General features: G+C 34.0%; 1 protein-coding gene across 1 annotated transcript in view; it reads right to left on the bottom strand.

Moving 5' to 3' along the window:
- Window positions 1–307: 307 nt before the first annotated feature.
- The window catches only part of CHM (CHM Rab escort protein), a 59,791-nt gene continuing 37,224 nt past the window's right edge, over window positions 308–22,874 (bottom strand). Inside the window, exons 9-15 of the mRNA XM_084293843.1 lie at window positions 20,645–20,722; window positions 16,066–16,170; window positions 15,149–15,212; window positions 13,927–14,023; window positions 10,719–10,817; window positions 7,454–7,620; window positions 308–2,433 (exon numbers count right to left, since the gene is read on the bottom strand). Coding sequence (XP_084149969.1) covers window positions 2,230–2,433; window positions 7,454–7,620; window positions 10,719–10,817; window positions 13,927–14,023; window positions 15,149–15,212; window positions 16,066–16,170; window positions 20,645–20,722 — 814 coding nt within the window. The 3' untranslated portion in view covers window positions 308–2,229. The remainder of the gene's footprint in view (window positions 2,434–7,453; window positions 7,621–10,718; window positions 10,818–13,926; window positions 14,024–15,148; window positions 15,213–16,065; window positions 16,171–20,644; window positions 20,723–22,874) is intronic.

The raw sequence follows: 22,874 nt of genomic DNA, 5'->3' as shown, positions 1-22,874 counted from the left end.
AGACATGAAAAACATTTTTTGAGCAATCAATGTAGTGTGAAGTCATAGCCCACATCTTGTAGATTATTCTGTTTTATCTAAAATCACATTTGCAGGATTATCAAACGTTGCTTCATATGGACATGAAGCTTTACACAAACCACTTGCTATCTTATGTAAACATAATGTCACACATATTAAACTTCAATCTTATTACAGATGTCAACGTGCTGAAGGTGAAGAACAGAATTATCAGAAAGTCTCCGCTAACAAATGAACTGCTTTTCTTGATTAATTGAAAGAAAACACACAAAAATGCACTTGCAAGCAAACCTTTAATTTTCATTGACGATTTCCTTGTAAACATGGAAGATGAAAAATTCAACAATGATCCCCATTACTGAAAGACAAACAGGTTATATGTCCTCCACTTAGTTCTTTTACAGATTTGCAGATGGTTAAATACAATTACCAGATACTCATGCTTTCCAATAGGCACAAAATTACAGTTAAACAAGCCTGGTTAATAGTATAAATATATATAACTGCTCAATCACAAGCATCCACAGGTAACTGTTGTTTAATATTGGAAACATTTCAATGACATTTTTCTGAGGACTTTGGGATTATACACACAATGGTGCCTATCCAACAAACAAAGAATGTAAGCACCAATTAATTCATCTTTGAATTGCAAATTGGACAATGTATTATGATGCAAGACAAAATGAAGTTAACCGTATCGGTCATGCTGTAAAAAAATAAATAAATTAACCTTTATGGCACGAAGCCATTTCAAAGGCAGGAACATGCACTGCAAAACTGTACAGAAGTTTGGTTGTGTCAAGTCCAGACAGTGCTGAATATTCATAATTTAATGGCATTTTTATTTACATACAGTATTTAAGTACTGCTAGAACTGTAACTAAGTTCACGTACAAGTTTAAACTGTCTCATCAAAATTCACTGATCTCTGTATTTAGACACACTGTTGATCTGTTGGGTGTACATTTTGAGGTAAAACCTAAAGTAAATGCTAAATACTCTTCATCATCTAATTTGAAGAATTGTTCAGAAGAAATGCAAGTCTATCCTGGTCATTTACAACAGTGTTCTCATTTTGTTATTCTTCCTACAACCTAAACTTATAAATAGTTCAATAAATTTTACTGTATAAATGTTTTATGATTACCATTACAAAACGCATGATGTACAGCTATCACACTAGTTTTAATCCTAGTAACTGGGATCAATATAAACCTTTGGAATTGAACCTTCTTCTCAGTACGGAAAACCTCAATCATCATCTAAACTTCTCAGACACCATACTTGCAAAAAAAAAAAAATTATTGGCTTATTAGAGGTCCAACGTTGCAAAAAATCCAAGGAAATGTGACAACAGTTACGTTCAGTATATGATTTTTGGTTTTGTTAGGAAGTCTAGCATTAAGTTTAAACTGTGCTGTTTTCCTGACTGCAGTAAATTAAGTCACTGGTAAAAAAAAAAATGTCTGATCACGCTCAACTGTTAAATCTTATTAAAAAAAAAAAAAAAAAAAAACAAAAAAAAAAAACACATTTTGAATGTAAAACAGTTTCCTGTGAAGAACACCCACTGGATTATACTTCCTTCTAAATTATGGCATCAGCTTCAAAACCATACAAGATTCTTTTCAGAATACAAATTAAATGATGTCTTTTGTATTCTAAAGCCATCCCAGAGCTGTTAATACTATTGCCTTTAGGTTACGTTCCTAAAAAGCACTCTGAAGGACAGATGATGAAGTTTACACACAACTGTTTAATTAGCATAGACACAACGACTTTCAGTAGAAATGTCATACTTTGTAACAGATGATGGTCTTCTGACAGGTAAGCAAAATTGTATGTTCTTTACATTAATTTTCACTTGCCTGTTTAAAAGATGTCTTTCCAAGATGTAAACCAAAACCAAACTCTCTCACAAGTGAGTCAATTTTAACATTTTAAATTCAAATATTTTGTTCTATGATATTTATTTATTTATTTTAAGCTATAAATACCCCTGCATCTGAGGGACCTATGACTTTATTTAGAAATATCTTGGCTATGAATGAAACTATTTGAATAAGAAATATTATTCAAGCTGAGGAAAATAAGGCAATCACAAATAGTACAGCTATGGGCTTTTTAAACCTCTTTTTCTTATCCTTCCTCTCTAAAATTTTCATTTCTTTCAACTGCCTCATCTACAAAGAGAAGAGAGCTAATTCATTCTTCACTATGTTCGTTAACAGCGGTACTACCTCTGCTACTGCTTTCCTCAGGTGAGGGTTCAGGTTTTGTCTCTGGTGAATTACTGAGTCCAGACTCTTCTGATGCAAGCTCATCTTCATCATAAATAATATCTTCTGGATTTGGTGGTGGTGGGCAAAATTCCTCTGTAGGAAACATTTCTTGGAAAATAGTTTCAGCCTATTAAGAAAAATAAACACAAAATAAACTTCGCTTTGCAATGTAATACCTTACAGCAGTATTTTGTAGATATTTAACATCAGTTCTTTCAGATCAATATTGATTTAATACTTTGGCCTTTTGTAAAGACATAGGAATTGCCATACTTTCTTGCAGTTCTCCAAAAAAATCTTTTCCACTACAGAAATATCTCTAGCTCCAGTCAAACATCAAGAGCTGCATGGGAAGGATCTTGCCAGGGAGACCATTACAATGAAAGATGTTAAAAAGAATCATAGGATAATAAAAGGGTGTTTTTTATTGCAATGTATAGAATACAACTATAAAATCTGGGAGAAAAATCACCAAAATAGTACAAACTAGAATTCTTGAAGAATAGACATTTCATAAAAATGAGAGACAGAGGAGACTAAAATTAAAGAACACAAGATAAGAAAGAGCTTTGTTAACTAGTGCTAAATTATCTTATACTTTCCTGTGCAAATAATGCACCTCTAAGCTTCTCTTTTTTTTAAAAAAAAAGTTATATTCAGGAATTTATTTACCAAATCAACAACATGCACATCATACACCTGTGTTAGGTCTATGTGGCAAGGTTTTGGTACTGGGTGGGCTGCAGGGGTGGAGCAGGGATTGAGAGAGTGACTGTGAAGGAGCAGCAAGGATGAAGTGTTACGGACCGACTGAAGACGCAAAGGGAGGTAGAAGAGGGTGGATGGGAGGAAGGTGTTTTCAGTTTGCTTTTAGTTCTCACAGCTTTAGTCTGTTAGTAGTAGATCACATTAATTTCCCTTACACTGACTGTTTTGCCCATGACGGTAACTGGCGAGTAGTCTCCAGTCTTTATTTCAACCTATGGACTTTTTCCATCAACTTCTCTCTCCCTGGTGCTGAGCTCCCTACTGGTGTTAAACCACCACAACGTCCGTAAATGTTTTCTCCTCCAAGTCCCTAGGCTTTCATGGCAAATGGAGACAACTGACACAGATCATGTTTTGGGTTTCTTCAGAGTGAAAGGAATATTGCCTCTCAATTTTGTCTATTTAGGAAACTTATGCCCTAAAGATAACCCGTGATAAGTGCTCCCATGTAGGAAAGAATACAGTTCATCTTTATATTGCTACTTTTACCAGACACTAAACTGAAAAAGCTGACAGTAGGGTCAGTTAATGCCAACTGCAAAGGCTGATTACATGATGCGGATTCCTGGACAAGGGGGAATTGTTTTCAGATTAATACATCATTGAGCATGTACCAAACAGCTTTCTGTGATAAACCTCACTGCGCACCAGCAGTGGATTTGTATCACCTGCACATGGATGTAGGGCTCCATTATTAACTGCTCAAATGACCTTGTCTACTCTCGGTTCAATTTAATTTTTCACTCTGCTTCCTAAATTTCACTTTTCCTTACCCATTTAAAATTGTTTTAAAACTATTTATATTAGCATATGAAGATATATATATATATATATATATATATAAAAATCTATTATCTACTCCAAAAAGATGAGTCTGTAATTTCAAGACCCTGACTAATAAGTCTGGAGGAGAAGGGGATGCAAATACCCTACAAAAGGTTTACAAACTAAGTTTTTGAAGGCAAGAAAAAGACTTTTAATTTCAAGTCTGAACTTGCCCTTGACACTCCAAAAATGTACTTGAATTACTGTATTTAATAGAATACGGATGAAGAAAAGTGCCTTATTTTGCACTATGCATATGAAAAAACAGAACAGACAAACACTCCATGCTGCATTTCTGAACAATTTTTCAGCCTCCAATTAGGCAGTGACCAAAAACAGTCAAGTAATTATGAGGTTGAACATGGAAAGAAATTCTCAGAATCTTATCTATGTAGGACATCATGACATTGATTATAATTGAACAATTTAACGGTGTAGCGTGCTTGCAGGTCTAACAATTTTTTAAGTTAACCTTACCCAGCTGAAGTCATGCAGAATAACCAATAATAATTTAACATCTCCTTCATTACAGCACATTGATATTTATTGTAATTAAGTTAGTAACTACTAAATATCGAAGCAACAATTTAAGTGCACCAGAGGTAGAAGTGTGTATGTTTGAATTAGGTATGCAAAGCATTTGCAATTAGATATTCTAATTTATAACTGTTAAACTACTTTAAGTTGAACAAAACTATGTTTTGTTGTTACTGTTTTGATGGCACATACAGTAGTTGTATGGGCTTTCGTAGCAACATTTACAGAGAACACTACCAAACTAACAGAGCTTGGAAATACAACACACTATAAAAACTATGAAATCCTTCCAGATAAACAAAAAAAAAAAGGAAACAGGTTAAAGCACAAATATTGGCATGACATCGTAATGCTTTCTTATAAACATGAAGATGCCTCGGAAGTCTGAAGTAACTCAGGGAACATTGCATACTAATTGTACACGATAATTCATGTCAGGTTGTAGAGAGCAAGAAATAGAAAACTGGACGCAGTCTGGAAGAAATCTGTATGTACAGAATTTGAAGGAATCATAAACAGGATTTTACACTTGATTAAGCCTATCCTCAGGGCAAATAAATGCAGACATTAAAATTTTAATCAATATTATACTAGAATTTAGAAAACTGAATTAAAGTAGAACAAGAATTAAGTCATCTGTATACTGAGATAATAAGCTGTTAAGTTGTGATACCTCACCTTCTAAGTAATGCATCACCAATACTACCAAAGCATAACAGGGGAATTAGAAATACTAATGGTAACGAAAACATAAATCATAGGAATTATGACTAAAACAGTAAGTAGAATTGATTAGAGAACTTATAGTCATTTTTCCAAGCTATCCCAAGAGTAATACACATAGTTGGTTTTTATTGTTGTTGTTTTATTATTTTTTTTAGTTATTAATAGCTTTCTCATCCATGAATTTGTAATTATCTCATGTTTAGAGATTTTCACCCGTTGCTAGGAAGATGAAAGGGATCTGGGGGTAGAGAGCACACCAACTTACATTTGTTTTCTCCAATTGCCTGTAAAGTACCTGTAAACTAATTGGGAAGGGTGAGTCCTAACTTTGAGTTCTGCTTTATTTTAAGCCCAGTCCTTATTTGGTCCTCACATATACTCCTTGTTGGTTTTTTTCCTTCATGATTTTTAATTATAAACATGCTTGTACTAAAATATTTTTCACTCTAAATAGTGACCACATATTTCAAAATTTAAAACAGGATAAAAAAAATGTAACTCCTACTCTTCCTGAAAACCACTGTCAGGCTCTTAATTGCTTCTCCTCTGAGGTATGTCCAGTTAACATCTACCTCACTGACTGCCAACAGATTTCACCTGTAGGCAAACTCCAGTACTTAGATTGTGTACATACAGCTTGATCTATAATACCACTACTCATCCACTGGTAAAAATAGGAGCTCTTAAGGCGGAAAAAACAAAGCTGAATTCTAGAAAGGGTGGCTGTCCGAATTTGAAATAGGCTGTTTTAAAACAAATTTAAACAGCTTTTAACCTGCAGTGTTTCAAGTAACTGTTGAAAAAATCTCTTTTAAAAAAGAATTCCTTTACAATTTAAAACTGTTACCATAATAATTGTCTTGCATTATTTTTTGTCTTGACAATCCTTTTGTCCTATCAGGAGGCAAATGATTTCCTAGTAAAGGAAAATGAAGGGTACTATTAGCCCTTAATTATACTGTTCTGACCCTACAGTTCAGGCTATGTCAGCCTTTACATTTTAAACTCTTATTTTAAGAGGTTTATGACTTACTCATAAAAAGTCCTGCAACTAGTTAGAAGATGGCATGCACATTCTCTGAAGAGGGACATTAAAAAAAACAGCTTTAAAAATGAGTAGTGTCAGTTAATCCTACAAAGGTGTAAAATTGTTCTCATACATTAGGTCTGGAAGTATCTTGACATCACAGTGACTGCTGTGGTAGATTTGCCTAAGAATTTATACCTTCCTTATCAAAGCACGTCTTTGAATGGAAGAGCAAAGGAGAAGCACTCCTGCAGTCTTCTTGTATTGAACAAGTCATAAACTGCATATTCTCAAGATCTTGTTGTCTTCTGCTCCGTAGTAGTGGGGAAGGCACAAAGAGAGATTTAATGTGCAGTTCTTTGACAATTTCTATGTAACTACTGTTGATGATCTGGTGTTCCTGAGTACTCTATCTATTGCCAAGAGAGACGGCAGCTACTTCAGCACTTCTCCATTTATTCTTTGCCTAGCGAGCTTCTTCACTTGCCCTTCCAGAGCACGAGTACTGTGTCTCAAAGTGAGTACTGGTCTGTTATGTCTACTACTAAGCAAGTTGCAAGTAGGTCTCAGTTCAGGATTCCAGTTAGCTGGAACTAAATACATAAACACTGAGAACTTAAAGTCAAAACTGAATGTGATTTGGTGCCAAATACTATCTCAAGATAATGAGTTGAGTGAGATTCTCCTCAATGACTTCAGAGACACAATTATACCATAAATTTTTAATGCAGTGGTACTAAAGCAAAGGGAAGGTAAGCTTAACAGGTAGCTCAACATGCCAGACTAATAATGATGTTGTTGTTTTCTCTTCCCCCCCTTTTTTTTCTTCCAATACCTTTGGGCCTGTGGCTGTCTCCTGCAGGTACTACACCACTTTGACAATTTTTCCAAGATGAACTGTAGACGGGCTTTTCTGACCTTTCATTTATACTGGCTTTTCCTTTCTACAGTGTTAAAGGCACCATCCTCCCAACATCATCATTTTCAGGTACTTCTACCTTATAAATGCCCTCTACCTTTTCAGATTAACCATCTACTACTCCTAATGTTACTACACTAACTGTCCTTTTCTGAAGTTTCTTCCATTCTCAGTTCCACTGACATTTACTTTGCTTGTTAAGAATTTTGTGTGTCTAGCTGCAAAGCTTTATAGCTGTATTAGTATTGATTACCTACCATAAAGCAGAATAACCCAGAACAAAAGCAGACTGGACTGTATTTAAAACTGAAATTCTGCAACCAAAAAAAAATTTCTCTTACTAACCTGTTTGACAGCACAGTCATTTCCTAAAGCAGCGTCTGGGCCAGAACAGACATACACATTTGAGGGTAAGCTGCTGTATGAATTTCTGTCGATTCCTGAAGAATCTCTCATGTTGAAGTATACTGCCCAGAGGACTCTGGGTTTTTCCAGTTCTTCATTTTCAGTCTCTAGAAAGATTAAAAAAAAAAAAAAAAAAAAGCATTTCCCATAATCAGTGTTTATATGTAACAAAATAAAAACATAATCTAGCATACTAAAAGTCAATTTATTAACAGGAAATTACATTAATAAACATGTATTTTCAAATTATTTAATTAATTTTACTTTCCATTCTTTTCTGAGGTACTCTTTCATCATAATTCTGTTTCCATAATTACGTAAACTCTACTTATTCTGTACATGGTACGCCACAGAAGAATGCCTTATCACATAAACGAACAGTACCAAGAAGCTTGGGTCTAAATTTAACCACTTTTCACTTTGTGTTATCTAGCTCACTCAGGAAAGACTCCATGTGCTTATGATGGGCTGAGTAAGTTCTCCATGGGTTGAACCAACTCAGAACTTCATTCCATATGCAAAGACATTCTTCATGTGTACTTTTTCCCCCTCATTTAATAGTTTATCTTCGTATGGGAACTCCTTCCATAATGGACCTTTGTATGCTTCAAAGGCTGGGCATCTTCAAGCCAATATAAGGAGACTCACCAAGGCTCATGGCTTAAATCAAAGGCATTGTTTAAGAAAAAAAAAAAAGTAATATCGCCCCACTCTCCCTTACTAACTGCAGATTAAGAATTAGTTAAAAACAGAAGCACACTATTTGAGATAAGTAATATGTAAAATCCCTATACTTTGGGAACACTGCCGAATGAAAATAGTTGGTTTATTTACCTACACTTGTTGAGGTGTATTGTAACACAGTATAAATCATTACAAACACAAAATGACCATTAGCTACATTGTGCTTGTTCATCATTCATATATTCTCGTAGTTACTTTGCACACTGATATAATCCCTCTGCACATAGACAAAAAAAAGCTCTTGGAAGATGAAGGTCACTTTTTAACAGTGCAGAATGCAATGGAGGAATACACAACAGATTCTGAGCTTAATAGATACTATTTGTTTGGCATATTTGCTGTCCCCTTTTTGGTATTTTAGCTCCTCTAAAATAAATGAAGCCTGTAAAAGACCTTGTGAGATTTACTTCTTTCCAAGGAAGAAACTACTATGTAACGACATTCAAAACAGTATTTTAAAACAATTGAATTAGAAAAAAAAAAGATAAATCTCTGCTATTTCTTCGGTATCTTTTTATAACTGTCAAATACTTTAAAAAAAATAGGTGCTAACCATCTTGAACAATTTGAAATATAAATTAAATTCATCAGCCTGTGAAAGTCTGAGCCTTAATACAGGGCAAGATGCTCTTTAATATATTTAAAAGTTCACATTGCTCATAAAAGTTACTTCTTCCTCATTTAGGCAGGAAAATGAATGGAGTCCTCTTCTCCAGGTGACTTTGCCTCTTTGACCTGCCATGGCCCAGTGCTCACTTTATCTGGTGATTCATTTTCAATAACTCCAACAGTATTTGTTCTGACATTTTAATTAAAATACGACCACTACCTCATCCTGATGATAAAAAGGCCTATGTGTCAGTGAAAACTAGCTTTTCAGTGCCTCAGTGCACCTGAGGACCCCTATGATCACAGAGTTTCTACAGAAGAATTTCAGTCAGGTTCTAAACAATACATCATTTCAGAACTGGATCACTTTAAACATTAAGATTAATGCCATCTCCCCTCCCCCAATGACTAGAAGACGCTAAACTGCAAGCTAATCTTTTCTTCACCAACTGAGTCTTCAAAACACTTGGCACTGTGCTGAAAATTTAAGATATACATTAAAGGTTAATGTTTGGAAATTAGCAGGCTTTAAATTAACAAATACAAGCATGAGAAGTGTTTGCAGCATTCCAATCTAATTATATTTGCATTTGCAAAATGTTTTCTATTTTCTAGTTGTAAACAACGTATTCGTTTTATAAAGACAAACTGATTAAAAGAATTACATTTTTGTTTGGGACATCAAAATAAACCTTCCTTTTCCTGTAAGCAGAGAAGTTAAAAAGCGCATTTAATCTTTTACCTTCTACTTAAAGCAGTTTGCTGTCTAATAAAACAATAGGATATTTGCTTTTCATTAAAGGGTAGAAGAAAAAATCTTAAAAATGGGAAAAAACATAGGAAAATAAAATTGTGAGAAGCAGAAGCCAACCTTTTATGAAACATTTTCTTAGTTACAGAACCCTGAGAGGAAAAACAAAGACTGTGTACATAAAAGACTGTTCTTGTTTTTGTTTTTTAAACATGAGAAAATTCTACCTGAATACACAAAGGTAGGAGTGAAACTTAAGAGCAACTACTATAAGCAAACCAATTGTGTTTTAAAATATATCCAAATCTAGCTCAAAGAAACTAGCTCAGGGACAATTGCTTTGTCAACAACTCTGGGACTGTGAAGTTGTCCATCTTAAGGTCAAAGTTCATAAAAGTAGCTGGCAAAGTTTCTTAAATGTAGGATCAAATAATTAATTACTGGGAAAAAAAATGGAAATCTGTCTTCCCAGTAACACCACAGTGAACAAGGTCTTTAAACTTCCACTGCTTAAAGCAGAATCCAGAGAATTTCAAAAGCAGCAAGGAAGCACTTGAAGACAGAAAGGATGAGTAACAGCTTTAGAACAGGAGAAGGCAAATAAAATCTGCCTAATCTGGCAGCTGGAGGAAAAAAGCAGACCCCTACCTCTTGGGGTTTTGTGATTTAACTAACTCCTAACTTTTGTGGGTTTTTGTGAAGAAACTAGGATGAAGTGGAAAAAAAAAAAAAAAAAGGAAAAGGAAACAAGTGCACAAACACTTCATTTCTCTACTGAAAAACATGCTGAGGAGCAAATATGTTTCCATGTGCTAAAAAAGTGCTAAAATTTAAAAAGGTTCTACACACTTAAATCTACAGTCCTTGTACGCTGAAGTTAACCTACAGCTGAACAACACTTGAAGCATTAGATCATGAAATACAAGAAACCTGACATCTGCCTAATTGTGATCCTCCTCTGAACACAGATTCCTTCACTCTGAAACGCTGTCATCTAAGTAGCAGCTTATCACTTGTTTTCATCCAGGTGATGGATTCAGACGTTCAGTAACGGATACTTCAAATAAAACGGTAAGCTCTACTTTATTTATTTATTTTTACCTTTTTCTGCTTCAGTATTTAGATGGAATAACTTCTGTACAACAGGCTCTAAATCTTCCCTAGCAGTTTTAGTTGATGGACACGTTAAATGGACTAAATCTGTAAAAGAGAACACAAATTAACTACATTCACCAGTATGCAGATATACAGATATCACTTATAATTTAAAAAAAAAGGCACAGCAGGCTTTTAAAAGTCACTGCTCTTCATATAAATCACTTTGTATAAATCACTTTTTCACATTTTTTTAAGAACTTTATTGGTAAACCTCTGCACAAATCTCAGAAGGAACGAAATCTGCAGGATGACACGTTTTAAAACAGGTACTACATTTCAGGTCTTGTCCACGTACTTTAAATACTAACTCCAGTTCCAAAGAAATGTTGACAAATTACTTCAAAACAAACAAAAAGCCAACAAAACACAAATTCCTTATGCTCTCATCCCCCATACAACACATGAATTATATTAATTCCAATGGAATCTATTCATTCTTCTTCTAAGTTCTTGAGTACACGATGGATCTGTGTCCCAATAACTGCCTTTCACACATGAACCTCACAATTATCTCTTTCCTCCATATTAACAGGTAGGATGAAAGTATAATTTAACATCAGCAGTGCAGACAAAGAGAATATTGTTCTATGAATAGGTGACTACTGATACCAGGAAAAGCAGGAGCAGGAGTCTGGATGAACAAACATCAATTAAGGATCTCTAGAAACCCCAAGAATATTCTTGAGTACATTCCATAATCCTTGACAGTCCAATAGTTCAACAATGTAGTAAACCCACACATACCACTGTTCTTTCATCAACACCCTCCAAAAACAATTGAATTGGGACTGAGCAGAAATTTGGAATTCTGATTCTGTGCCTACTTAGGCTTCTCAAGCTTATTTCTGGGTGCACTATCTTTCTTCACTGAAGGAAAAAGTCTGAGCAAGACTTCCAGTTCTTTTATTGTACTAAACAGTAAATAGGAGATGAAATGAATAAACACAGATTTTAAGTTACATTTCATTGGCCTCTCATGAGATAGAGCTCTGCTACATTATCCCACCTGAATTCACATCCCTTCATTCAGATATTCAAAAGACACATGTAAAGTTTATAAACCCACCTAAATGCATTCATTTGTTACTGAACAACTACCTGGAAACTCATCGGTAGTGAAGTACCTGTCAGAGCATCATGATGTTGTGCCTATCTCTGTACAAATTCACTGATTCATTTGTTTTCATTACAGTATGTTTTTGATCAATTTCATAGCTAAGTATAGCTATGATGTTACTTTAAATGGATATATTTTCCTTTTCACTCTGAAACCCAGCTGCATTTGTTTCATTATTTCATTCACAAGTACACCAGAATGTCTTGAATGATTTTTTTGGCCCCAGTTATGCTACAAAGTTTGACAAGGACTTCAAGAGGGCCAGAATTTTAACCCTTCATGCTCTTCCTTTTGTACGCTAGCACACACAAAATCACCTTCAAAGATTGATACTCATTTTTGAATTTAACCAAAATCAAACTTTCTATCTAAAAGGCATATGTGCTGAAACAAAAAAACAAAAAACAAAAAACAACAAAACAAAGGCAAATGAAAACAGGTGGTGATAATGAATGTCTCCCTGTATTGTTAACTAAATGTTTACAACTCCAAACACTGTAATACAACCTATTCTTTCCTCAAAAAAAAAAAAAAAAAAAAAAAAGAACCGCTATAAATCACTAAAGTTCACATGATTTACTTCCTATAAAATCTTTTTTATTACCTTTAAGGTTATGGCTATGAGTTACAGTCATCAGTATATATTTTGATTATATTTGATTTACTCGGGTATAACTGCATTAGTTACAGTGGTTGCCAACATTTGTCTTCAAGTAATTCTTCTAGCAAGAAGAACGATGAGTTTAGTTCATGATTTCATCATTACAGTCTCAATTTTTAGGGCAAGTGAAGGAGTTTGGTTCCACTCAACTGGCAATACAGATTATGTGCCTGTCATTTATGCAGTGTGATCAAAGCGCAGATGTATTTGTATACTTATCTTAAATAATTGTTTGAAAGAGAAATCAGTCAGGTTAAAACCTATTTACAGATAATGATGTAAAAGTTTTAAAAATATATTTATATAAATTTATGAAATAGTGCCCTTTACTAATAACAACTATTCCATTTGAAGACAAATTTCATTAAAGAACGTAACACATTTTTTATGAAACTGAAGGAAAATGGAGAAATTCAAGTAACACAAAAACTTATTTTTTCAGCATCACAAAAATTCTCTTGAAACTAATAATTACACCTGCTTAGCCTGAATCCTTTAGTTTCACATCCTGGTATATGCCTGTATAAGTCCTTAAAAAAAGTAAATCTGCTATTTAAAGGAGTAAATATTAACATTATGCTTTACGGCAGTGAATTTCTTAATTGCAGATTTATCACTTTATCACAAGTAAGAAATATAACTTTGAATGACTTAATCTTTTAGTTCATTCTTCTTTCATATGCAAATACCTGAGTTCAGGCCTGGGTACCAGTAAAACAAATTGGTCATTATTAGAATTTATTACTTTGTTGTTGTCATTGTTGTTAAAAAGTGTTAATCAGATGATATCTAATTCTACTTATATTCCAGAGAGTGTCCCCGTCTTGTAATCTGAGTACCAGAACGCAAAAAAAAAAAAAAAAAAAAGTTTGGAAAGAAAAATAAGTACCCCATATGACTATTTTGTTGCTTATCTATTTGAAGTTCACACAAAATACCAACAAAAGTCATAAAGCTCCGTACTTAGAAAACTCTTAATGCAAATACCGGGAAAGTCCCTTCAAAAAAGGTTATTTCTGAGACAGAATTAGAAAATCTAATGCAGAATTAGACAATAATAAAGTTCTTAAAAGCATTTGTGTATCCTTTCCTCAAATAAATCATGATGCACTCCGTAGAGTACAAGAGTGTAAGCTTAGACATAATTTTACCTCTGCCAAACCTTTCAGAAGTCAAAAAGCCCCAAAATGTAGTGTACTTCAGGTAAGGTTGTCCATTTTCAAACAAACTCTAAGGACATGCCATCAGTAAGATTCATGTACTTTGAATTATTACTATTTTTAATGGAAAGATTTATTATTGTATAAGTGAAAATAAATATACTAGCCTAGTAGGAAGTAATACAGTTAGGAGAACATATATCCCATACTTACAAGTGTCCTTCATGCATGTCATAGTTGAAGAACACAACTCAATGACACAGACTGCTGGTTGTCCTAGATCCACTGGAGGCACTGTCAAAATGGAAACCTGCCAAGCAGAAAGAGAAGAGAAAATTCTGAATATCACACTAATTTTTAAATGCTGTATTAACTTACACTGAAATATTACAAACCGCAACTCTAATATCCTATGAACTGCTTAATTACAAATGGCTATGCACTGAATTGCAAATAAAACACAGTATTCAGAATACCATATGTAATTATTAGACCAAAAGCCGTGTAGCACAGTTTGGAATATAAAAGATTTATGATAACCAGACGTATGTATACAAACATACACATTGATTTGTGGAAAGTTATTGAAAGATAAACCTATTAAGTTTAAAAATCTTTATACTTTTGCAAAAATAAAAAGATTATCTAAGCTTCACACTTATTTACCAATAAATTCATACCTAGGTATGTATGGTCACAGAAATCTGTGTATATGTTCAGTCACCTGCAGAAGTTTATCAATCCTATAAGCATGTATTTCTGCAACATATATTAAAAGCTCTCAAGGAGCAGTTGTTATTCCCATATATACAACCCATGATGCAGGTGTTTCTTTTATGAAACAGAAAACCCTGTTGGCAAGAGCATTGGTATGTGAGAATGAGAGTATTTCAATGCAGGACTACTAGTAACAAGATTTAGGAAGGACAGGCTTCTCATCTTTATTCTTATTCTATAGATAGTATTTAACCTGTAAAAATTAATGGAAGCACACAGGCAGTGTACGGAAAAAAAAAACAAAAAACAAAAAAAAAAAAAACACAGAGTGCAGGCCTTAATTCTAAAGGGTATTAAAGATTGACAAAGCAGAAACATTTGAAGAAGGATCTGAATATGTATGAAAGGAATCTCAAGCTATAAAAGTGAATGTTATAAAACAAAAATGTTCGAACAAAGCTTAGACAAGAAACTGGGTTAATTACCATAGCATCAAACAACAGAGAAATCCAAGTCATTAAACTACAATAGAGTAAAATTACAAGGAGTTTTAGAGAAACTGATGAATTATACAATTATATCAGTAGAGATGGCTGACCAAAATGCTTGATTCAAGCAGAAACAAATCCATAAACTAATTCGTAACACCTAAACAACAGTTTAAATATCAATACATACAATTCATAAAGAAGTAAGTGATAAAAAAATTGGTATATACCTGCTGCTCTGAATCTGTCTTTAGTACAGATTGATCTGTAATGAGCACTGCTCTGGAGATCTGCCTACAATTAAAAAATAAATAAAATTGTGGTATTGAAACATAAAAAATTGCAATTTGGATTCAGAGTTTTGGCAATCCCAAATAATGCATAATACTGTGGAAATTTTATTTAAGCATACAATCTGTATTAGTACGGTTACTGGTAAGACATTTTGCCTGTTGATAAAGTAGGACCACATCTGGAACATTAATATAATATTTTAATTGACAAAAATAGATGATGAATTAATGAGTCAGTGCCATTATATGAAGCAGCATGAATATCCTTCCCATTTAAAAATTTGTTTTATTTTATTAAGATTAGTAGCAGCATGTTAGAAGACTTTTTACGTTCCAAACAGCACAGGATACTTTGTATTAACAGGAAATATACTACAGTGGGGTTCGTGAATTCAAACCTCAACTCTTCCATGGCCTATAATTATTTCTGCATTGCACTCACTACTATAGTTTTATTATTTTCATATCTGCAGTACTTTGAGGACAAAGGCACTATATGTCCAATGCTTTTGGCAACAACAACAAAAAACAGAAAATACAGGGACTTTATTTTTCTCTACACCTGAACAAATTTAAAGAAGAGCAAAAGAACCTGCACCTTCTAAGCACTTTTAAACAAACGTGAAACCCTTAATGGATTTTTTAAAAGGAAATGGATAATACAATTTAGACGAGCCTTTAATGAAACGTAAACATAGAAAATACATTATATTCTCAGATATATGCAAGGAAGAGGAAAAACTATGCACAGAACTAAGCTATGCTGCAAAGATTAAGCAGGAAACAATGTCTTTAATTTGCACTGTGCTCTTTTGTTTTAAGAGATGTAGTACGTTTACTGTTTTACTACATACCTGTAACATACATTTCTGCATACACTCTCTGAAAGGTAACTGTCTTCCACAATAAAATAGTTGGCACTTATTCTTTGTCCAAAATGATCAATAATTGCTTTGCATCTGTTGAAAAATTTGAACCAAACTAATAAACGCAGATATAAAGTAACAAAAGTATACACGTTTTTCAATCTTGAATTACACAGAACATCATTTATGTGTGTCAAATGATCTGTACACATTTATCATGTGAACCTCTAAATACACATCTCAAATTGATAAAGAAATCAGATATTTATACATTCTACATGGCATACATGACATTTTTTACATACAATTTCATTAAACTGATATTAGAACATTAACAAAGTAGCTGCTTTTTAAGGAAAACAAGATGTACGCTAGTAACACTGCTATTTGCTTGTATGTGAAAATGGCATCAAGTTTCACAGTACACAAAGCGTAGAAAAGTCATACTCTTAATGATTTTGTAGGCATTACTCTAACACGGTGCTATTTCTGCCCCTCACACCAGCAACCTTTACCAAAGGCAAGTTTATTTTCCTAATAATTGACAAATAAAATGGTAAATTAATTTAAGAGACGTAAGAAAAGATCTATGAGAAATGCTTGCATCAGACTTTCCAGGAGAACTTTTCTAAACTTCTAAGATTGTATTATTAGTGGTTAAATATAACATTTACCTCTAAGTTACAAACAAAAAGGGTAACTGCTTAAGAGCAGCATAAATGTTCTTAATAGATACTGCTTGATTCTATTCCTGTTCTAGTGCAAATGTTTCATTCATTTGCCTCAGACAACACTTGAAAAGTCAAAAACAATGGTCCACCAAAAAAAAGCCTCTCTGAATGTATGCAGGTCCAAATGATACAAGAATAATTATATGTAGTGGCATTAGTATATAAATTTTCAATAGACAAGTGTACAGAAAATTTCCTGTAAAAATAGAGCAAATTAGTTTAACCTAACATTTTTTAGATATGTGAGTTACTGTGTTGTTTTTTTTTTTTTTAATTAAATACTTCTGAACAAGCATCTCATTTTTTTTTTACACATGTGCATACACATCATGAGCAACATGTAAAACATCAGAAGGATGCCTAACGGAGATCCCTTAACAGATTTAAATGTTTTATTGCAGCTCAATTCCTGTATAAGTAATTATCTGACACGCAAGTTATGCCTTACAAATAAAGAACACTTTTGTAGCTTCACGTTACTCATTAGCTTCTGTGCTCAGAATGGTCTATGCAACTACAGAAGAGGAGAATGAAACCTAAGTAACGGCAGCCCGTCATCGCTAGCTTTAGCAGCATTAGGATTTCACCGTTGCTTCTTCTAGTCAAAAATGAGAACTGAAGAAGGGCGCAGGCTATGCTTACGTACAAACATAAGAAGTTAGTAACAAGTAAGGAGAGTTGTAAAAAACTTCTAATGCTTATTTCATAGGAATCTGGATGCTACACATATACCGACATCCAAATGCAGCAGATAACTTGCAAAGCAGTAATTTTAAGTCTAATGGTACAAATATTGATTAACTTGAAACATGCTGTATGCTGTACTTTCTGTACACTTCAAATCACATTCCGTTCAACATGTGTTTGTGTTTCTCTTGCAACTTTAAGAAGTTTTTTCTTAATGTTAAACTGATTTCTTTCTCAAGCACTCATTTGAATACTGCAAATAAACAAGGAAGTCAAGCCGCTACAGTTCATATCTAATTATAACCTTTCTTATTGTTTATGAAACAATTTCCCCTGCCACCCCCCTAAACATTATTGAAGGGGAAAGGTTGATTAAATGTCATGTTATATCACTCAAAGCCAGCAAAAGCAACCACACGCTTTTTATTTTCCTGCTAAGTGTTGTTTCCTCTTCTTTGTTCAGGAACAGCTATCGGGTCATACACTTGATAAGATTTTAAACAGAAAAAGAGATAATGCTTTTAATATCAGTCTCCACTTTACTTCAAAGGATGATGCTGAGAAAATTTCTTTCAAGTACTGCTTCCAAATATGGAAGACACTTATGCACTGACATTATCAGGTCTCTGTCATCTGATATGTGTTGGGACAATGAATCATACAGAACCCTCCATTGACCTTCTTTCAATGTGTCTAGATAAAAGGATGAAAATTAGAATCCATCTCCTTGCAGTGCCACGAGTTATAAATGTACTTTATAGGGCTCATTATCCAAACTAATGGACTAAGGGCGACATCCTTGAAATGGACTTACCAGCACTGACAAAGCCAGTATGCAATATTTCAAGACAGATATGTAAATGACTATGTGTTTGCTATATCTTTTTATTACAGACATATAAATTTCCATTTATCATACCTTTTCCATTTTTGAGACAGAATTATTTAATTGGAAATGTATTTAAAAAGTGATCAATATAAAATGTCTACCATTAGTATTAATGCAACCCATGTAATTTAAAATAATCTAAAATTTATCAGATAAAGTCAAATAAATGATGTACAATAAAAATGAGAAAATAACAAAAAAGAAAACAATAACCATGAATACATTCAATTTGCTTTTTCCTCAATCTAATTAACATGATGTATTTTTTATTTTCTAACGAAGCATCAGAGTTCTATCAAGAGTACAGAATGCTCTGCTTATGTACTAGAACACCAGACCTAATCTGATATGATACCTAAAAAAAAGAAAGTTTTAAGTGACTTAATGAAACTTTAAAACAAGTACGTATAAAAGTTTGCATACTTTCATGTTGTCTACCCTGAATCTTACTTTTGTGAACTTTAAAAAGGGCTATAGCAACAAGATTAAAATAATTGGGTGGTTCAGGACAAAAAATCTAATGCTCTCTCTATATACAATTTTTACATGTAGTAAAAAAATAAAAAAGCAGTTCAACTAGTTACTGAATTGGTTCTTACTTTTCTCGTACTGGACATAATGTTAGCCAAGTCTGGAAAAGAGCTGAAATGACCTATGGTAATACTTAGGGTTAAACCAAAACTCTAAATGAACAAGAAGTTTGAGAAGAAAATCAAGGCTGTATTTATATTTTTTCCCTACTTGTATTAAAGCACATATATTAAAGATACTAAAAAACTAATTGCATGAAGATACTGATGAAATCTGGAAGCCTATGGAAGATCTTTATAAAATAGTGATGAACATTGCATAACTTGACTATGCCTATTGTTGTAAGTTTAACCTGTTTGCAGTCAAGACAAGCTGTCTCAAACTACAGGGACAGCTGTGGTAACAAGAAGATATGAATTTGCCTATTAACAATTACTATTAATGGCCTGTTGACTCAAAAGCTCAGTAACTCATGAATACCCTCATTAACAATCTGATAGATGATTTCTAGTAGGTAAAAGACTGCAGCCTGAAGTCAAGAGGAAACAGAGCTGGCACAAAAAGGGAATGCACAGTAAGGAAACAGGTAACATGGAGAAAGAAGTGAAAGGAAATAGTGATGATCTTAGCAACAGAACTGGTTAGCTTACTATGTAACACTAAGGAAGAGACTTTTCACAAGTAAACAGCAGTACTGCATTCTGGTGAGAGAAAATAGAAAAAGAGAAAATATCCTTTCTGAATATCTGGATAAGAGAATACACTTGATTCAAAGAAACTTGGCCTTTGAGTGGCATTTTTACTACAGTGAAGAGAATATTTAAGACTTTTTTGAATGATTAGAAAAAAAAAGTTTTATGATCCTGTTGCTGAAAATACTTTGTTTTAGCTACTAGTACCATGCTCTCAAAGAATCAAATATGCAGTGAAACTGGAAAGCAAACATACTACACTGATCATTTAATTACTAATATTCCTAATAAAAGTTCCTACATATCTTATATCTTATTTTCCAATATTTGCTGAAGAATGTTTTCAATTACAGCTGGAAAAAAAAAAAAAAAAAAAAAGACTCCTAAGAGCTAAAGTCTCAGGTAGAGTAAGTAGTAACTGATAAAACGTATACAACAGAAACCATGACAAACTACAGAGGTATGAAAAAAATGCCACGATGGAAAAAACTATGGGTTGCCTTTTCCAACTTTACACCTGCCTACAGGCCTGATATTGTAAAAGAATTTATCCTAGGATAAGAGGGCAGCATAGTTTATGACAACAATCTACCTAAAAACTCATTAAAGTCTTTTCTCTTGGAGTGACATGCATTATCAGCAAAGATTAATCTGATGAGTCTTTAGGTGAGCTCCATTTTTAAAAATGCAATAACAGAGGGCTTTGTTGTCATCTGATGAAAATCAATTAGAGTAGGTAAGGCCACAAGGAAAACTAACATCACTCATCACCAGCCCCCCGGCAGCTGAAATGATTTGTCTTCCAAGCTTGGGTGATCAGGAGCTGCAGTAATATCACAGGGAAATTAATTTAGTTTCTATATTCTAGACCCGCTTTCCTTGTTCTGGAGGACCTATACACAAATTACTTTTAATCAAGGTTGATGTGTTATTAATACTGAGGAGGATCTTTGAAGAATCATTTTTTTTAAATTGACTTAACGCATTTTTCACCTGTGTTTTGTATATAAACAGAAGGTTACTTATATTGCCCTTACCGTCCGGATTCTTTGTCCACTACAAGGCACTGCACGGAATGGCGAAGACAATAGATACCACCAAATACTGCACACATCCTAGAAACATAAAAAATAAAAGTTACACCTATCATGACTAATTGTAAGCAATGAGAGCACTTATGTTAAGCAAGGCAAAGCATTGTGCACACTGTAGTACAACGTTTTTAATGACAAGCCTTAATCTTTGAATCAGACAATCAAAAAACAATCAAAACAGAGCATGTCTGTCATATAGTTTTGTAAAAGATTTGTTAACTTTTTTAAATTAGCATTTATTAGAGTCCTCTTAATTGTTACATTAGCTTGAACACTCCCCTATTACCATCCTCAGTCATTCAGGATGGAAAAGCACCTATTTACTCAAGACAGGATGTCTACTGAGCATGCTGCACGGCAGATGGTATAGAATGAGAACGTAAGACCACACAACAACCAAACCAAACTTCTACCAGAATTTTAAGTGTGGTTCAGAACTTACTTCTCTGCTTCTGCTAACTGTAGCATGGGAACTTTATCGACTATGAGCACATTAAATTTTAAGGGCACCGAGAAGTACCCCAACAGAATAGGGTACCTCTTGTGGTCTTAGGGTGACCTCGTTCAAGTAGTGATTCCTCTGAGTTCCAACTATATTAAGATACAGTTGCTTAAGATACTCCTTGTATGGAATAATGATAAAAAATATTCTAAAGAGAAAAAGAAACCTAAGAGAATTCAAAAGGTAAAATATACTAAGTTGTTTTCCACTTACAAAGAAATCTCAATACTCAAATAAATTACCGAAACATTAAACCAAAATTACAACTTATTTGTTTTTATACTATAAGGAGACACAGTTTAAATAAACTAAATTATGACAACTAAATATGAGGAAGTTACTTTTGGATTAGTTTGTAACAACTTCTGCAGGAAACAGCTTTTGTTAAGAGGTTCTGTAACAATCACGTTGTGCTTCTCTACTTTGCTCTGATGCACTGAGCTACATGCAGTTGCAATGACACTGCTGCAGCAGGGGTCAACAAATCAAACTCAGTATTGAACAGTGAACGGCACAGATCTCTGTGGGATGAGTACGTTTAATGACACCACGCACCATGGCTGATCATAAGCAACCTGCTGCTCCACTGTACATGCATTCCTGCCTAAAACGTGGCATCTCCTCCAAGACAGCTGCCTTGGCTCCCTTCCACGTTTCCCTGCTGACTACCTGTAACTAAGCCACTCTCTGTGCCAGAGGCTGACCTGCTAAATCATACACGTACTTAGATTTCCCACTTTTTAAATGACCAGCGAACCATTTTCTTCTTTCCATTTGCAGAGAGTCTAGTTTGAGGGCACCTTCCTGAATCCGTGTGAAGTCAGCCCCCTGCAAGAGTTTGTCACTTGCCAAGATGTGTCCCCCCAGCCCCTGGGGCATCTCTGAACAAAATTCTTCATCAGAGGAACATCCTATGCATAAACTGCAAAACCCCTTTCCTGTAAAGCAGCACAGTAAGAATCGGTCTGGTGAAGAGAAATCCCCTTATCCTAACTTCCTAAATCTGCTACAAATCAGGCTTAACCTCTGGGGATTACTTCTCTGTAGATTTGATGTGACATAAAGTAATTAACAACAAATACAAGTTTTGTTTCCACAAGTGATGCCTACAATTTTTACTGAGCTCACTTAACATTAAAATGTCTGCAATATTACCAGCTTGAAAATATTTTAATCCCAGCTCTTAAAAACTTTTAATATAAGCTGACATCCGTGAAAATAGCACCAAGCAAGTATCAACAACCAAACTGCCTTCTGAAATGTATCTAAAAAGAAACTATGAACTTTTTGTAAGAGCCCAGTAATGCAGAGAAATTTGTGATCTTACAGAAACAAGATGTACGTTAGGGATTCACAAAGATAAAGCTTCATGATTGATTGTGAATTCAAGTTTGGTGAATCAGGATAAACTTCCACTCTTACTTTTTGTTCATGGTGCACTGTTCCAGGGCATTGTTACTATAAGAATAAGACAAAACTCTCAGAACTAAGTTCTCTAGAACTCAGTACGGTAAAAGGTAAAACAGTAAGAACACTTAAAACATTTTTCCAATTATTTTAAAAGAGAAATAATCTTTAATGTTTCCAGACAGCATAAAAATTATCTAGTGGAATGAAGTGAAGAAAAACAAAATGGGGCAGATGTACCCAATCCGTTTTAGGTTTGGACTC

The sequence above is a fragment of the Netta rufina genome (genome assembly GCF_964035555.1).
Source record: "Netta rufina genome assembly, chromosome: 12".
Lineage (NCBI taxonomy): Eukaryota > Metazoa > Chordata > Aves > Anseriformes > Anatidae > Netta > Netta rufina.
The sequence above is the reverse complement of the archived record's forward strand: the minus strand, read 5'-3'. Positions and strand labels throughout refer to the sequence as shown.